Source organism: Tauraco erythrolophus, chromosome 2 (assembly GCF_009769465.1).
Source record: "Tauraco erythrolophus isolate bTauEry1 chromosome 2, bTauEry1.pri, whole genome shotgun sequence".
NCBI classification, from domain to species: Eukaryota; Metazoa; Chordata; class Aves; order Musophagiformes; family Musophagidae; genus Tauraco; species Tauraco erythrolophus.
The window spans coordinates 8,586,885-8,605,885 of NC_141466.1; the positions used below are offsets into that span (position 1 = coordinate 8,586,885).

The 19,001-nt window shown below is 40.8% G+C and overlaps 1 protein-coding gene across 1 annotated transcript in view; it reads right to left on the bottom strand.

Annotated features, from left to right (window-relative positions):
- Positions 1–19,001, bottom strand: part of ENPP1 (ectonucleotide pyrophosphatase/phosphodiesterase 1) — a 61,176-nt gene that overhangs the window by 33,805 nt on the left and 8,370 nt on the right. Inside the window, exons 2-5 of the mRNA XM_086632077.1 lie at positions 8,407–8,479; positions 6,659–6,775; positions 4,324–4,449; positions 4,095–4,155 (exon numbers count right to left, since the gene is read on the bottom strand). Of these exons, the coding sequence (XP_086488203.1) occupies positions 4,095–4,155; positions 4,324–4,449; positions 6,659–6,775; positions 8,407–8,479 (377 nt within the window). The remainder of the gene's footprint in view (positions 1–4,094; positions 4,156–4,323; positions 4,450–6,658; positions 6,776–8,406; positions 8,480–19,001) is intronic.

Below are 19,001 nucleotides of genomic sequence, written 5' to 3' on the forward strand. Positions count from 1 at the left end.
TCTCTTCAACTCTAAGTACTTAAAACACTGCATCACAGACGGGATTAGTCATCAGTAACTTCTTCCTTGAAGAAAAAATATCCTATGTTTGACCTATAGATATGAGGACATGAGAGACTGCAAAAGATCACTGCAGTGCAGCAGCCACCACTGAAAATACAGATTCGCATAAAAGAATTGAATATATTTTACATGCCAGTTGCAAGTTTATTTCTCCTTTCTATGTCTACAACTTGCAAAATGAAAATGTTGTGTTTTTTTAAAAAAAAACACTTTCTTGCACTTTAGTTTCCCAAATGAAACAGTGAGGATAGAAGGCAAATATTTTTTATAAAGTGTTGACCATTTCTTCAGTGAGGTACCCCACAAAAAAATCCAAAAGTCATTTTCAAGTGAAACACTTATAAGCCTTGTTTCAGTCAAACAAACATGACTATATTAAATTGAAGATTAGTCAGGCAACTAAAACACGTCTACCTTAAAATTTTAATCAACAATTTGGACACCAGTTCAGCCACAGAACTATTATATAGCTTACCCTACATCCCAGACGGAATAAAACATTACGAAGTATTTGTAAGATGTGTGTTTGTGGTCTGGTTTTTTTTTATTTATATAGTATATTTAATACCATCTTTTGAATATCTTAGTAGGTGCAGTTAGTTGGGCACAAGAAGTGAGTGATCTTCAGACCAAGACTGAAGTCCTTTGGCAGAACAGAGTAGGGGAAACTTCATGTACTACCTTTGCCTGTATTAAAAGGATTTTTTTTTTTGCACCACAGATTCTGATCTCTGCAACTTTTGCAAGTAAGTACCTTCTCTGCCTCCCCCAACAAACTGACTCACTCCAATGCAGAGGTATAAAAATCTTAACTGCAAAGTTTCCTGCGATAAAATATGAATTTTGACGCAAAGACTGTTCAATGTTACTTACCAACAAGTCTAACTTAAAAAAAAAAACACCAACAAACCAAACCAAATAACCAAACCAAATTTAAACCAACTCCTTAGAAAGGGACTTTACGCAACCGTTTCTGGTTTGGCATTTACAAGTAAACCAACTGTTAAGTACATGTTTTGGTTGTCTGCAAATCCAGCTACGGAACCCCTTGCACATGTAAAATTAAACTTGGCAAAACAGACCATTGCCACAACTAGGGAGGCTGGCCATTTCACTTCTTGTATACTCTACGCATGCTGAAACTCATATAGTTAGTGATCCACCCTGTGCTCAGGGAAGCAAAGCATGATAGACCATCTTAAACTGCACTCTTTGGAACAGCTCCAGTAAAATCCCCAGACAAACCAACCTGAGCTCAGTTCTGAGATATCCATGACTTCTTGCTGTTGGTAGCCAAGGTTACACTTGCTACTTTAAAAGCGTGCTACCATAAGCAAGCAAGTCTGGGAGGCTCAAGTTCTGGGCCTGCCAGTGATTCATGCTGGCTGTGCCCAAACAGCATGACAAGGGTGTTTCACAGCTCTTGGATAAATACATATGCCACAGTCACATCCTGACTCCAAACCGAAGGAAATGCAGTGGTAATTATCCCCTCCTTTAAACTGGCTTCTATGGAAACATAACGCAGGCAACATAGGCTTGCCATGGTCTAGCAGGTTCACCACTCTGGATGATCAAGAGCCCAGCTGACCTGCCCCACACAGATAAGTTAGAACACAATTAAAAGGAAAAAAAAAAAAAAGAATTAAAAAACTAAATTAAAAAAAAAAATAAAAAAAGAAAGAAAGAAAAGGAAAAAAGAAAATAAAATCTCCTTGAAAAGCTAAACATACTACACGGAAAACTTCCTAAACTCCCACCTCACCCCCACACTACTGCCTATATACAGCCATAAAGCATAGGAAGTAAAGCTTTCTTTATGCTAAATGTACATAAAGCCTCAACGAGACGCATAATAGTGATCTTCAAATATACAGGAGAGGTCTGCAAAGGGGAAAGGAATCAGCTGCTCTTCCAGCTCAACAAAGATAGAGCAAATAGTAACAGGCTTAAAGTACAGTAAAAGATACTACAACACTAGGAAAACCATCTAGCTAAGCACCACGATAAATTGCTTAAGCAGTATTATTTCAGTCCTAAAACAGTGGGAAGGACTAGATCACTCCTGTAATCCTATATCTCATTAACTTTATAATCCTATTAAATAACACAGAATCTAGTCTTGGAAGGACTTAGATGTGTACTTAATTTGAAACATTTGATCAGTCTCATTGAAATCAGTAAGATTTCTCAGATGAAGCACCTCATTGAACACTGTGTTGCCTTTTGCCTATTCTGCACCACAAAAGCAAATCCAACTAAAACCAAAATAGAATAAAAATAGCTATCTGAACCCACAAAACATGCTATATTAATATGTAAACAATCAGAATTGATATCCCGAAGTCTCAAAGCAAGCAGTGAGTTAAGTCACCTGCACTCCTGCCTACCCCACCATAGGAAGACGTGGATTGTTTACAGAGTTGTTAGTTTTGGGAGAGGCTTGCGTGCTAATAGTCTGAGATGAGCTTCAGTCAACAGTGTTTGATTCAACTTTGACCACACATCACCCTTTCCTGGGCTGGGTTTTATTGCCGCATTTCTGGTTTTGCCAGGATAAAAACAATTTTAGCAGATTAACTACACATCCCTTTCATTCACTGAACAGAAATAACAAAAAACCCTAAAAACAAGTTAACCAACAGGAGTTGCCCTGCAGCATTTCCATCATTAACTTTGACTGTGGATCTGTACAAGGCTCTTGCTTGTTTATCCACCCATACGGGTAATACTTCCTAATTTGTGTTAGTGAAATCGGCATCCTAGAGTCAGTTCCCAGCACACAGTCCTGAATGGCCTTTGATCTCAGAACAGGAGTTAATGACAAAAGCTTCCAGAACCACCTGGCTACAACCCTCCTAAATGGAGGCTCATCAGGGACTTGGACTCCAAGCTGGACAGAAGCTCCAATTTCCATCTTGATGAAGTTTCTGAAGCGTCAGCATTTGTTATTGCTCTGAATCAGCACATAAAGTACTCGCTTGGTATAAAAATATTCCAAAATGAAAGGTATTTTGTTTGACAGTATTCTAACTCCAGTGAATAAATATAGCACAATATAAGTATCTGAACATAAGTCACAAAAAGTAGTAAAATAAGAACAAAATGAAATGGTTTCACTTTACTAGAAATATCGCCAGCACACTCTAATTTCAAAATCAGCAAAATGAAAATAGTTTTGATTTTTTTTATACTTTTCAGACAAGAGCATAACTGAATTCACACATATTTACAAGCTATTTTCCAGTGGAACTCTTTTAAATCAATAATGATTAAGTCACTTCTGTTAATAACTTTATTCATGCAACCGTAGTTTGCAGTCAACTTTAGCTTTAAAGTTAATTTGAAGATCCCACAGCAAAAACATTACAAGAAATGCAGGCTTTTTTCATGACTGGGAACTTTGCTGTACTATTTGAGCTTGAGTGCTGATGCCATAAACTAGATGAGTCATTTCTCACACAGTGTATACACAGCTTGCAGGAGCAGGCCCAACACAGAGCTGAGCCAGAGAATACAACGATCCCATGCCATTTTACACCTTTTAAAGAAAGCAGTTCAGACAGCTTGCAAATAATGCTGTCCCACTGCTGGTGAAACTGGGACAGTGATCCGCCCGCGTTTTGCAGGTCTGGGGCTGAAATAGGCAAGGAAGTGGAAAGGTTTTTAAAAGTGACTGAGGAGACAGGCAGTCTTAGGAGATTGCTGGGTGGGTCCCAAAACACCGGGGACAGCAGGTACTGGAGCACACTTAGGACAATAATGTGGCTGGCCCAAGGCAGAGCATACACACCTGTGAGAGACAGTAAGGTTCAGGAATAGGCATATCTTGCAAGCCAAGCAAGTGCTGGGATACAGCAACCTGATCTGTTAGTAAGCACTACCAAATGTTGCGTCCTTCTCTGTCTGGCAGCTGCTCTTACTGTGGATAAGAAAGGCAAGCAGGTCCCAGGAAGGCACAGCAGGGAAAATAATCTCAAAAATGAAACGTAAGCAAAGAGCAGAGCTATGCAAACATACAATATCCTCACCCTTTTGGACACTGAGGTTCAGTAATGTCCTCACATTCTTCTTCAACCCAGCTTGCCTCTCCTTAAAACAAATGAGTGCAATTTATTTTTTAGACAGTACATTCTTATTGATAAATGCAAGTTTTTAAACTTTATTGGATGCTTTTAAGACGATATTATATCGTTGCTCCTTTCATAGAAATACGGGTACACGTAAGAGAGACTGTAGGAATCCATTGAGGTTATTTACCTTTACAAATGGCATGATAATTGACACAGCAGTCTTTCTTTTCCACACAGTCATCTGAACAGGAACAATGATATTCTGGTCGCCTCTTCTCTCCACACCTGAATTTATTGCAGATCCATATATGGGCTAAAAAGCAGACAAGAGAAGGACAGTATAATGATTAATACCAGTGTAAGTGCAGAATTACTAAACTGAGTGTTAAGTTCTGTCTCAAATAAGTACTCACTGAAAAGCAGTCCTGAGGTATCTCATGCATGCATAATATTGTAAGCTTTAGTACTTTGGAAAATAGAAACACCAATGGTTAAATAAATCCAAGTGCATAGCCATCTGAATACAATTATGCAGCGTACGATTATAAATATCACAGATCAGAAGAGGTCAACAGAAAGAATCATTTTTACAGACCTCCTTAAACATGGTAGTTTACGTGGGTTTAATCTGGGAAATACATACTATAAAGAAGCTCTCAAACAACTGCCCCAGAGAAACTCTAAACTTGAGTCTGAACTTGGAATGCCTAAAAAACCCTGAACAGCAGTAACTTATTCCGACTTACATTGAAGTCACAATGGCTTTTACCAGTCACCATCAAGCACTCCAGCTTCTTTCAGCACCTCTTAGTCATAGGCATAACTCTGCTGCTATTTGAGACTATACACATAAGCTCACAGGAAGACCTACTGACTTTGGCTTCACTGCTTAGCAGAGATTCTTCTTTCCTGAATCATATTGATTTTTCTGAACAGAATATTCCAATACATCATATCATTTGAAGACGATCATTTCGTTATCAGTTGTAAACACAAGTAGATCATTTGCAGTCATTGAGGATTAACATGAATGAATTTACTGAGTGAATACTTAAGGTCTTAACAGAGACTGGAAGCCAAATCTAAATGTTTGAGTAGAGGACTGTTAGTACGTGATCATGACTAGCAATTAGAAACCCCTAAAAGCATTCTCAGGAGGTTAATCTCACTTTCGTTCACCAATGTCAGTAGATCTTTACTTCTCCGAGAGACAGAAGAATCTATTACGGTTCTAGTTACACGACACTATTTGGAAATAAGAATTTGATTTTCTAATGATGTTAAGGCTAATTCATTTAAAAAAAAAACACCACCAAGCAACAAATTCCCATTCTTAGTGCCAAAACAGACTCTCCAGTTTTTAAAGAATGCTTTAAATTGAGGGAGAGTGGTGTAATGAAACAAAGTGGAGAGTAAATTCCATGCAACTATTCTATAAGCAAAAAGCTTTATGCCATTTAGAGGACTTTTCAATAACAGTCAGTTGAAACAGGGATCTGAGCTTAGTTTAACTTGGTTTTAAAAGGCAACGTTGGAATTTTTAATTTCACGGTGAGACTACATTGATAAATCTTACGAACATGTGAAGAGGAGTGAGAAGAAAAATAGTTAACTGAAAAGAACGCTGCATATGAAGCAATAAGACAAAACCAAAGTTAAGTTCTGTTCTTAGTTACTGCCCACACTAACATCTTGCCCTGTCAAATTTCTCCATGGTACTTCACACACCTTTGCCTATATGACTCTTGCGTTCTGGCAAATTGAGAACTGCTTCTCACTCTGCAATCATTCTTCATCAGTGCAATCTGTTTTGTCATCCTGCCTTGTCCCAAAGGCCAGCACATGAGCCTCACTTCACACTCAAGCTGGAAAGTAACAGGGCAGAGGGCCTCAGTAGTTGCGTAGGGAGAGACAGCAGCTTTCACAGAGCTGCTCTGTCCTTCCTTTTTTTCGTGCAAGAGATGACAGAAAGAGAATGCACTTCTATTCCTGGCTTGCCTGAGAATGTGGGAGCTCTCCCTGACGCTAGGGACAATGCAGGTCACTGTTCTCTCACCCCCCAGACAGAGAACAAAAGGTTGGCTGAGACCTCGAGTTGCAGTCATTCCTCCTCTTTCCAAGGGGGGAGGGCAGCAGCACAGTTCCTTACAGCCTCTCTCCCCACAGGAGCTATGGGAAAGCCAGCCTACTGGCTATGTCAGCTCCCGTGTAGTCCAGCTGGGTGAAATAGAAGCTTTGTTTGTGTATAACAGCTGCACCAGAGCCCTGAAGTTTCCACAGGAGTCCTCAGTACTGCCATCACCACTGCAGCTCCACCCGTGGTTGCAAGGGAGGGAGCACGAAGAGGGGAAGACCACTGGCACCAGAACCACCCTGCTGTTCAGTAGCCCATCTCTTGCACACACAGCCCATCTGAAAGAAGTCAGGGGTTACAGCCACCTGACCACAGCAGTACTCACATAGGCAGAGCTGTCCCACGTCACAGAATAGATTTTACCCCCACAGCTTTTTTCCATCCTTACCTGGTTGTATACATGCTTCCTGGTAATCTAAGCAGCAGTTTCCAAGCTTGACACAATCTCTATCACAACGGCAGCTTCCAAAGGTCCTTTCAAAGCAACGACCTTTGCAGGTTTTCACTGTAATATTGGATAGTGTTAGATGTCAGTGGCTGAGCCCAAATCAGTCAACATGCAAAAGAAACTAATAAGGTCGGCATGTGGAATGACACAGCTGGTCACTCCACAATTTACTGGGTGGCTGCGAAAACAGTGACAGCCAAAGGAAAAGGAAAGTCTTGATCCAACTGAATGTTTATTTTCTCGTATTGAACAAAAATACTTTTTCATCTTATTGCACAAAGGGTGCTGTTTCCTTTTAGCAGGAACATGGTGTTTCATTATTGGCAGAAACAAGTGAAAAAAAAAGACTACAATTCTAGTTGTCACTGTCCCTGCCTGCTGTATCACCAGAAGCTATAAGTATAGTCATTCAGAATATGGAAGATCTCTACTGGAGGAAACCTGAACCTAGGTTTTCAATAAGGGTGCCCTAAACAGCAAAACGCTTTTGCAAAGAACACTGGTCATCATTTTTGCATCTGACAATGTTCCACTTCTATAAATAATTAAACATTAATTAATTAATTACGCCAGCAACTCTCCCATGCTCGTGCCTGTTTGAATGACTGTCTTCACACAAACCAGAGGAACTGAAGAAGCCCCGGTTCCACGTCCCACTGTACCATGGTTAGGACATGGGAAGGGCTGTTCCAAACCAGACACAGGGCATATGAACTTGAGTGTACTGCTCACTGGATTAATTTTTGTTCAGTTTTAATGTAAAAAAGGCATAGCATTCTTTCACTAGACTGGGGTTGCCTGAAAAAGAAAGAAACTGGTGATGTGAAGCATTAACAACACTTAAGTAGCTGGTCAGCCTGTTTCATCCTGTGTGATCACCAGGAGGGAGTGAGGTGAATCCTTCATTCATTTGGCACCTCTTCTCAAGAATCTTGAGGTATGTGGTATTAGGAAAATGAGATAATAATGAGTCAATATGGCAAAGCTGTAATAAATAAAGAAAAAAAAATACACCTAAACAGATTCTAGTGGGAAATTAATAATCTGAATTTTGGTTAAAAATAATTGCAGAACTATTTGTTGAACAGATCAACTTTCAAAATATTCTAGATAGTTGTTCCCAAATGAAAAGTTTGCTTTCTTAAAATATATTTCGTAACCTTCTACCTGAAGAAACTTCACCATTGAAAAAACCACATATTTTTCAGGACAGAAAACAGCCTGAGGAATTCCACAAAGAACGTTTTCAGACTACAATTCTAACCAGTAAAAAAAATAACTTTTTTTTTCCCCCCATAATTGACTGGAAAAGATGAAAAACAAATGTTCCAGGACAACATGAAATAGAAAATGTTGGGTTTTTCTTTTTTAATAGTGAACTGAGAAAAGCCAGCCATGTGACATCACCACAGTGACAGTTGGGATACACGGAAGCTGCCAGAACAGACAATGAGTGCCAGGGATCAGTTTGCCTCTCAAGTGAGTACACACAAGTACTGAGTACACCTGAGGTTTATTTCCCACTATTTTCATTCCCCTTTAAATGAAAATACTTGAGGCAATGCATCCAGTCCTCCTCCTGCAGCAAGAAAGGATGGCATTCTGATAATATCAAAATTAATTCAGAAAAAGAAAAAAAAGGAAGAAAGGAATTGCTTAGAAATATTACTAAATAAAAGGCTTATTACCATCTTTTGAACAGCTAGGCTTCAGGCCAAATATACATCCTAGGATTGTTGTTAACATGCAGACACAGAGTACCTGTGGGACAGGAAGGAAAAGAAAGTAATCTTAAATCCACTGAATGGTTTTGAAAGCCCTCATTTTCTCTATAGTGCTATACAGTTGTACTGAAATTGATAGACATACAGATTAGGAGGCTGATTGCACTGCTTTCACAAGCAGTTTTCACTCACACAAGTAGTTACATTGCTTGCAATTAATTACTGGTGCATGAACATGCATATTCTCAAGACTGGGCCCGTTTCTTATCAATTTATTTAATGTAGACATTCTTCTTCCTTCCTCCTAGGTTGTTCTAAGAAGGTGAAGTGAGGTTTTGCCACTGACCACAGACTACAAACAGAAGGCATGGCCCTTGTGATACCTATAATTTTCTTAGGCAGGAAAACCTTTCCCCACTTCCCAGTATCTAGTTCATACTAGATGTTGGTCCATACCATGGTAAGCAACTGTGGGATGTCACATTAGACTGACCACAGTGTCTTACACTGACCCGAAACTATGGCCATGTTTATTTTGGATTCTGAATGCATTTAAGTTATTACACAAGCTCCATATTGCCTTTACCCAGGATTTTAGGGCAAGATCTAATGCCTGCTCAAACACAGGAGGAGATTCCTTTTAACTTCATTAAGTATTGGATTTGGTTCATAAACTCTTTAGGAAAAATGTGTATATATTATCATTGCATCTACACTAATCAAAGAGTCCAGGAGAGCCAACAATGCACTTATGACTGCTATTCTATTCAAGTCTGGAATGTAATACGGTAGTTTGCCAAAGTCCTGAAAGAGAAGGCACTTGAATAATGCAGTCTATCTTTTCCAGAAGAATTTGGGGAGGTATGGGTAGGAGAAAATGTACGTCACCTTTCCAGTCATTGTTTTCTGAGGAAAAATTGTTTTCAGGCAATATTTCAATAACTTTATATACATGCCTACACAAAGTCTCTCCCTTTTTTCCTCCTCCTCCTCAGCAAAAGCTGCCGAGTCAGCCTTTTGAGTATGATGCTTGAATCATGTTGTGATGTTGCAAAAATTCACCCTATAATAAAATACATCTAATTATTTCTCACGCTTATTTCTTTTAAAGACTGTGATCACTTGAGTAAATAAAAACTATTTATGTTGTTTTTAACAAATATAGAGTTCACTACACAATTCTCTTCACTAAATAGTTAAAGACAGTAAGAAAGCAATTTCTACAATGTGTATCAGAGCACTTTCCTTTTTTTTTTAAAAAAAAAAAAACACACACAAAAAAAACCACAACAGAAAACAAACAACATACTAACATAGAATCATAGAAAGGCTTGGGTTGGAAGGGACCTTAAAGATCATACAGTTCCAACCCCCCTGCCATGGGCAGGGAAACCCTCCACTACACCAGGTTGCCCAAAGCCTCATCCAGCCTGGCCTTGAACACTTCCAGGGATGGGACATCCACAACTTCTCTGGGTAACCTGTTCTTCCTTGTATCTAATTGAAATCTGCCCTCTTTCAGTTTAAAGCCGCTGCCACTTGTCCTGTCTCTACATGCTCTTGCAAAAAGTCCCTCTCCAACTTTCTTGTAGGCCCCTTTAAGTACTGGAAGGCTGCTAGAAGGTCTCCCCGGAGTCTTCTCTTTTCCAGGCTGAACAGCCCCAACTCTCTCAGCCTGTCTTCATAGCAGAGGTGTTCCAGCCCTCGGATCATCTTCGTGGCCCTCCTCTGGACTCGTTCCAGTAAGTGCATGTCCTTCTTATGTTGGGGACTCCAGAGCTGAACACAGTATTCTAGGTGGGGTCTCACGAGAGAAGAGTAGAGGGGCAAAATCACTTCCCTCGACCTGCTGGCCACACTTCTTTGCATGCAGCCCAGGATACGGTTGTCTTTCTGGGCTTCCAGCGCACATTGCTGGCTCATGTTGAGCTTCTCATTCACCAGCACTCCCAAGTCCTTTTCCTCAGGGCTGCTCTCAATCCCTTCTCTGCCCAGCCTGTTCTTGCACTTGGGTTTGTCCCCGACCCATGTGCAGGACCTTGCACTTAGCCTTGTTGAACTTCATGAAGTTCACATGAGTCCTTCTCTCAAGCCTGTCAAGGTTCCTCTGGATGGCATCCCTTCCCTCCAGCATGTCCACAACACCACACAGCTTGGTGTCATCTGCAAACTTGCTGAGGGTGCACTCGATCCCACTGTCCATGTCGCCAATAAAAACGTTAAACAGCACCGGCCCCAGTACTGACCCCTGAGGAACACCACTCGTCATTGGTCTCCACTGGGACATTGGACCGTTGACCACAACTCTGAGTGCAACCATCCAGCCAATTCCTTATCCACTGAGTGGTCCATCCGTCAAAAACATGTCTCTCCAATTTGGAGATAAGGATGTCGTGTTGGACAGCGTCAAATACTTTGGACAAGTCCAGGCAGACGATGTCAGTTGCTCTTCCCTTATGCACCAATGCTGGAACCTCATTGTAGAAGGCCACCAAATTTGTCAGGCACGACTTGCCCTTAGTGAAGCCATGTTGGCTGTCACTAATCACTCTCTTATTTTTCATGTGCCTTAGCATAGTTGCTAGAAGGATCTGCTCTATGATCTTGCCGGGCACAGAGCAGGCCTGTAGTTCCCTGGGTCTTCTTTTTTCCCCTTTTTAAAGATGGGGGCTATATTTCCCCTTTTCCAGTCAGTGGGAACGCCATCAGACTGCCACGAATTCTTAAATATGATGGATAACGGCTTAGCAACTTATTCTGCCAGTTCCCTCAGGATCCATGGATGCATCTCATCAGGTCCCATGGATTTGTGCACCTTCAGGTTCCTTAGATGGTCTCAGACCTGATCTTCTACAGTGGGCAGTTGTTCATTCTCCCAGTTCCTGCCTTTGCCTTCTGTGACTTGGGCAGTACTGCTAGAACACTTGCCAGTGAAGAATGAGTCAAAGAAGTCATTGAGTACCTCAGCCTTCTCCATATCCTGAGTAACCAGGTGTCCCATTTCCTTCTGGAGAGGGCCCACATTTTCCCTAGTCCTCCTTTGGACACGTGCAGTATCAATGACATTTTCTTTTAAGTCAGTTTCAACAGTATTATCTTCCACACAAGTTGTTCCGGATCTTTGAAATTTTCCATATGAAATATTACCTAGATAAGAGCACATGCACAGCTAGGGAAGTAGCACGTCAGATGCAAGATTTCATAGATTTCATAGATTTCTAGGTTGGAAAAGACCTTAGAGATCATCCAGTCCAACCGTCCCTAATCCCCATTAAACCATATCCCTAAGTAGATCATCCACCCTATTCTTAAACACATCCAGGGATGGGGACTCAACCACCTCCCTGGGCAGCCTATTCCAGGGGCTGACAACCCTTTCAGAGAAGAAATACTTCCTAACATCCAACCTGAATCTCCCCTGACTGAGCTTACACCCATTTCCTCTTGTTTTATCACCCATCACTAATGTAAAGAGCCCTTCCCCCACCTCCCCACCATCCCTTCTCAAGTATTTGTAGGCTGTAATCAGGTCTCCCCTCAGCCTCCTCTTCTCCAGGCTAAACAGCCCCAACTCCCTCAGCCGCTCCTCATAAGTTTTATTTTCCAGCCCCTTGACCAGTTTAGTCGCCCTTCTTTGGACTCGCTCCAGGAGCTCAATATCTCTCTTAAAGCGAGGGGCCCAAAACTGGACACAATATTCCAGGTGCGGCCTCACCAGTGCCGAGTACAGGGGCAGGATCACTTCCCTGCTCCTGCTGGTTACACTATTCTTGATACACGCCAGTATCCCATTGGCCTTTTTGGCCACCTGGGCACACTGCTGGCTCATATCAAGCCGGTAGTCAACCAACACCCCCAGGTCCTTCTCCGCCAGGCAGCTCTCCAGCCACTTCGACTAAGATGTCGAAGCCCAGCAAAATAAGTGGAGAGAGCAAAACCTATTATTGTTCTTTTAACTTATATATTATTATTTAGAAATAAGAAGATGATTCATTTGTTTTTAAAGAGTCAAACTGAGAATATTTTATTTCAGGGTGAAGATATATCGCTTCTCTACTCCCACCAGGCCCTGCTACTGAGATCAAAGATTAGAACATCCTCTGACATGTAGCCACAGATGTGCTTTAAAACAAACAAAAAGCCTCTACACCTACTCTATTTGTAAGAGTTTTATTCCTTTATCTGCAAATAGCTATATGGCCTATGGGACTTATGCAACCTAAGGCATCCTCGTAATGAAAACCCATTGCAGTGCCACTAAATGGACTATTAATATTCCCTTATTGAGCTTCAGTGTAGGTAACGCATGCTTAAAAGCCAGGAATTTAATTATGACACCAAATCAATGCACAAATAAAATCTAAACAAAACCCACTCCAAAGTGGTAGCGTTATAATACTTATCAAGTAAAATTGGTAAATCCTCACTAAAGTTCTCCAAATAATTCCTGAGATTTTGGCACCCAATGTTACAAAGTTACAGTTTTGCATTGTATTCCAGATTTTCAGTTTCACACTTGCATGAACATAACTGATTCCAACAAGCAAAAACATTAAAGTATTATGTTCGCTGAGGCATACGAATGTTCTTTTGGGTAGGAAATACTACAAAATGATAACCCTACTTGATGCAATAGTGCAACTTATATTTCCTGCAAGCAACACTTGGGAAACCTCATGGCATCACAAATCACGGCATACTACAAATGCTCTCTGCATCTCTACAACAGCCCAGTTCTGCTCTCAAATTTCTTCTATATGCACAAGGGAAAAAACATGGTTCAGGCCCTTACCTGGTATACTGGTATACTATGTCCATCTATAATAAACGAAGATATAAGAACTTCTAGCAACTCATTACATTGAAGTGTTTTCCTTCTTAACATTAGTCTCGTTAACTTAAATGTTGATCTTAAAATATTTCACTGCAAAATATTAAAGCTTCCTCCCCATCTTTTTTTTTTCCCTCCTTTCTTTAATGCTTAATAAAGAAGCTTCACAAAAACAGTAAGCTTGGAAGTAAAGCATTTGACAGTGTTCTAGGACAGCCAACTCTAATCTAGTGGATCATACCATGTAATTGCAGCTTAGTGTTTAATGCTTTGAATCAAAGCTTTATCTTGAGCCTGAATTACTTCAGTCATGTGGATATTATCCACGCAAATGGCACAAGTGTTCAGTTGGAACAACATGGAGCAAGTAACACCGGCCAACAGCAGCAGTAGTCCTGACTAGGCACAGCAAGAGGTATTACACTAGTAGTTGACCTATTGTCAGTGGGAAGGCTCGAAGATTATCAGCTCTGCAGATGATGAGGAATATTAAAGCTAGCTTTAAAGGTCACCCAGGTACAGAAAGTGATTTCATAGATTTCTAGGTTGGAAAAGACCTTAGAGATCATCCAGTCCAACCGTCCCTAATCCTCCATTAAACCATATCCCTAAGTAGTGCATTCACCCTTTGCTTAAACACATCCAGGGATGGGGACTCAACCACCTCTCTGGGCAGCCTATTCCAGTGGCTGACAACCCTTTCAGAGAAGAAATACTTCCTAACATCCAACCTGAATCTGCCCTGACTAAGCTTATATCCATTTCCTCTTGTTCTATCACCCATCACTAATGTAAAGAGTCCTTCCCCTACCTCCCCACCATCCCTTCTCAAGTATTTGTAGGCTGTAATCAGGTCTCCCCTCAGCCTCCTCTTCTCCAGGCTAAACAGCCCCAACTCCCTCAGCCGCTCCCCATAAGTTTTATTTTCCAGCCCCTTGACCAGTTTAGTCGCCCTTCTTTGGACTCGCTCCAGGAGCTCAATATCTCTCTTAAAGCGAGGGGCCCAAAACTGGACACAATATTCCAGGTGCGGCCTCACCAGTGCCGAGTACAGGGGCAGGATCACTTCCCTATTCCTGCTGGTCACACTATTCTTGATACACGCCAGTATCCCATTGGCCTTTTTGGCCACCTGGGCACACTGCTGGCTCATATCAAGCCGGTAGTCAACCAACACCCCCAGGTCCTTCTCCGCCAGGCAGCTCTCCAGCCACTCTTCCCCAAGCCTATAGCGATGCTTGGGGTTTTTATACCCCAAGTGAAGGACTCTGCACTTGGCCTTATTAAAGCTCATGCCATTGGCCTCAGCCCAACGATCCAGTCTGTTCAAATCCCTCTGAAGGGCCTCCCTACCCTCGAGCAGATTGACACAGCCTCCCAGCTTGGTGTCGTCCACAAATTTACTGAGGGTACATTCAAGCCCCTCATCCAGGTCATTGATAAAGAAAATTATGTCACTGCCACAGCCCAAATGCTGACTAACTTACTTTGCTTCTTGCTAAATGAGACCTCACTGCAGCAGGTAGGTCACTAATATTACCTGAGCCATTTTGCATGCAGCTAGCTTAGGTTTGGGATGCTGCAGACTGCTTTGTAAAGACTATATTTTTTTTTTTAACCTATGTAAAGACAAGTAGCTGCATATGTAGTTTAAGATTTACTATCAAGAACCTTATTTAAACCCTGCAGCATCCTGCTGCAAGCCGCAGACTTAAATCTCTAGCTATCACCACACTGTCAACCTAACACCTGCCCTAAAATTTTAATGTCTTTTTAAACAAAAGAAGAAAACCTTATCTCTTTTCTCCATCTCTCCCACATATTCTTCCCCCAAAAAGAGAAAACAAGAATTGAGAATAAAGTGCAACTAAGAAAGAATATGGGAATCCAACATTTATTAGGAAGGCAAATAAAATTAAAGAACATAGCCTTGTTACACACAAAAGTACCACATGAACTTTTTATGATCTGTAACTTGAGAGATTGCTAGGACAAAATATCATATTAAAACCAAATCTGACATCTGAGAAAAGTTTTTAAATCAACACAGTAACAACTGCAGAGAAGAAAGTGTCCTTCTTGGTTTTAAAAATATTTTTGAGAAAGTTTGTTTTGGAATCAAAAAACATTGTCATCTAGGGATGAATCTCTGTCCCATTACTGCTTCCTTTACGTGGGAGGAAGCAATAAAAGCTTTGCTTTGTAAACATTATGGCGGTTGGGAATAGGTAGTTGAGTGTCTGGAAATCTGCAATCCCCAAAACATTTCAAAAGCCTTTTATTTTAAGCCGGGCAGATGGAAATATAACAACATGGTTAGAGAGCAGGATCATTTCCGTCACTCATCTCTAGAGCTGCAGCTGAAGAGACTCTCAGCAGTGATTTCAGGGAGCTGGTGGAAGAGCTGAAGAGATCAGTCAACTTAGTAACAGACAGAAATCTCTCACCAGCCTTAGCTACTTTCACCTTTCCTTCGCTACAGTATTTTACTCTTCCTTTACATAGTAAATGCTACTGTCCCTTTCTCTTCACTCTTCCCTAGCTCTGGTCATCTCCCCTACTCCCCCTCTACTCTTCTATTCCACATTTTTTTTGGCAAAGAATGTGCTGATACTTCTTTTAAGAAAAAAAACATTCTAAGTTCTTTCCTGTGTTGACCTTCCCTACTCTTTGCCTACCATGTACTCAGTTGCTTTCCATCTTCCTTTCTTATCCAAAGATTGTTTGTGGATGTTGCTGGAGTTGCTGGAGCGAGTCCAGAGGAGGGCCACAAAGATGATCTGAGGGCTGGAACACCTCTCCTATGAAGACAGGCTGAGAGAGTTGGGGCTGTTCAGCCTGGAGATGAGAAGGCTCCGGGGTGATCTTATAGCAGCCTTCCAGTACCTAAAGGGGGCCTACAGGAAAGCTGGAGAGGGACTTTCTACAAGGGTGTGTAGTGATAGGACAAGGGGCAATGGATTTAAACTGAAAGAGGGCAGATTTAGGTTAGATACAAGAAATAAATTTTTCACTCTGAGAGCGGTGAGGCAGTGGAACAGGTTGCCCAGAGAAGCTGTGGCTGCCCCATCCCTGGCAGTGTTCAAGGTCAGGTTGGACGAGGCTTTGGGCAACCTGGTGTAGTGGAGGGTTTCCCTGCCCATGGCAGGGGGGTTGGAACTAGATGATCTTTAAGGTCCCTTCCAACCCAAACCATTCTATGATTCTATCTGCAAACACATAAAGAACACAGTAATAAATAATGAATTTCAAGTTACTGCGTCACCTTCTGTCTTTAAAAAGGCATTGTTAAGACTGAAGAAAGCATACTGTACAGAGAAAAAACTTGATCTATAATTGCTGGAGCAGTGGAACAACTACTTATGCTTATAAAAGTTATTTTTAAAAAGGGATAATCCTCCAACAACTTGTTGGTTTGTTGTTGTTGTTTGGGTTTTTTTTTTTTTGTTGCTGGTTTAGGGGGTTTTTTCTTTTTCAAAAGCAGGGGTTACTTAACAAAATTTACTAAACTGAAAGGAGAGGGATACTTCACTCACAGCAGCACAGCCACATAGTTAAATAAATCACCTAAAAAATAAAGTTATCAGCACTGAAACAAGTGCACCACCCATCTCTTCTTTCCATTTTTGTAAATATTTTTTATGCATTTCAAAGACTTGCTTCTGTTGATCCACATTCCTCACCTAGAGCTCATGAGGGGGAGGAGGGCCACTGCAGCTCTTATGTCCTGATTGTCCTGAAACACTGAAGGTGACTGAATTACCCAGAAGTCAGTGAATGGAAAAGGTGGAGCTTACACCCAAAACCTTTTCAGAGCTAAGATTTATTCTAAAAATGTATAGGGATTATTGTTTTTCTTCTTAAAGGAGCACACAGAAGGTCTACTCTCACTGTTTCTACTGAACACGCTCAAGACTTATTACATGCTATTGCAATCTAAGGTCATTCAAGGGACAAATGTTTTAAAGGTAGCTAGAGACACTGTAAGATATTACAAAAAGCCTTTGTAGAGCTTACCAAAGAGTAACAACTGTTCATTCAGCAGGAAGCTATCAGCAGAAGACATTATCATTCTATAGCTCTCTAAATATTTTCCAAAACTACTCAAGCATCTGGTTTTTAACAAGAAAGAAACAAAAGATAGAACAGAGTCAGCATCCGTCATCTGGGATCTGCAATATTTTTATTTATTGCTTGTCCAACTGTATGGGTACATATTCTCCTGGAAGGCATTAACACATGAGCTGTTATCAAAGCACACACATTTTATTATACACTAGTTGTTTGTTTTTTCCAATGCATTTTTTGCCATGGGAGAGTTCAGAGAGAAACTAAACTGCAACTATATGCTAGCCAAAAAGCAGAGGCAATATAACTTCTCCATAAATTCCCAGAAAACAGATAGCAGCTGACTCTGCTATTTAATGAGCAGGTTTTTGTAAAAACCTAAAGGTAAATAGGACTGAAAAATTATGTTGATTTATGAGTAAAAAAGATAAATACTGGACTTCAAATACAATTCTTTTATTTAGCACAGCAGACTAAGAACAAAGACCACCCATACCATCTCCTTTAGTGGCAACCACATATGAATGCACGGTTACACAGAAAGAGAAGAAACTGTCACTATTATGCCAGCTAAAAACTGTTGTCCAAACAAGCTGCACTTGACCCATGAATAAAAGCAAAACTGGAGAAGAAAATACAGCCTTGAGTCATCTTCATGCTCTTCCTATTCCAATTCCTTTTCAAGAACAAAGCTAAAGCTGCACTAATTTGTAGTAGTCATGAGAGTCATAACAAGAACAGTGCAAAAAGGGAGCTGCTTCTACTGGATACTGATAATACCACCAAACATACCAAGTAAACTCATATTCAACTCCATTTTTCCATGGCAGATATTGTTGCTATTGCCATTGTGACAGCAACATCAGGTTGAGAAGGAAGATACAGTGACCCTAAAGAGCAAGAAATCCTATAAAACACCTGAAGAATGTAAGGAGTGTCAAAAATTGCAGAACCACAAAGCAGTACGGGAAGAAGACCGGACAAATAAGGTTTCAAAGCTATTCACTATGGGTCTTTGCTAACACTGATATTGATCACAGGAACATCTTTAGCCCTGACTCATTTGGCCGTTTTCCTAAAATGAAGGCCAGGGCTGACAGAGAGGCCAGTATTTACCTCTGCATCTTTTGAACACAGCCCCTCAAAAAACAGAAGGCAGACTTTCACATTTTGATGCTTCACAACATGGAAACGTTGCATTTCAGCCAGAAGAGGACTCAAGAACTGGCCTACTTGATGATGGCAGAGATAAACAGCACGATGGAAGATAAATGGCTGGGTTTGACAATTGACTTTTGCGTAAACAGCTACAAGAGCATTTCACTTTCTGTTATTCTGTGAACAATCAACAAACAAAAAACCTTTAACACAAACTTGTACCAAACACTACCGCTTACTGACAGGCATTTATATAGGTTATATGCCTATATGCCACTACACAGAAGTAGGACAAGGTTCACACTTACCTGAGTTTCTCCAGTAATACAAATCTTTCATCTTTTCCCATTACTTCCCTTTTCTCCTCAGCCAACTTATTCACTCAGTGCTGCACAGTTAAATAGCTTATTTGGCTAAAGTCCTTTCTTAGACTACTTTCCTTTATCCTCCACCACATTCCATTTATAATCAATTCCACTGATGACTTGTAAGTACCCTTAAA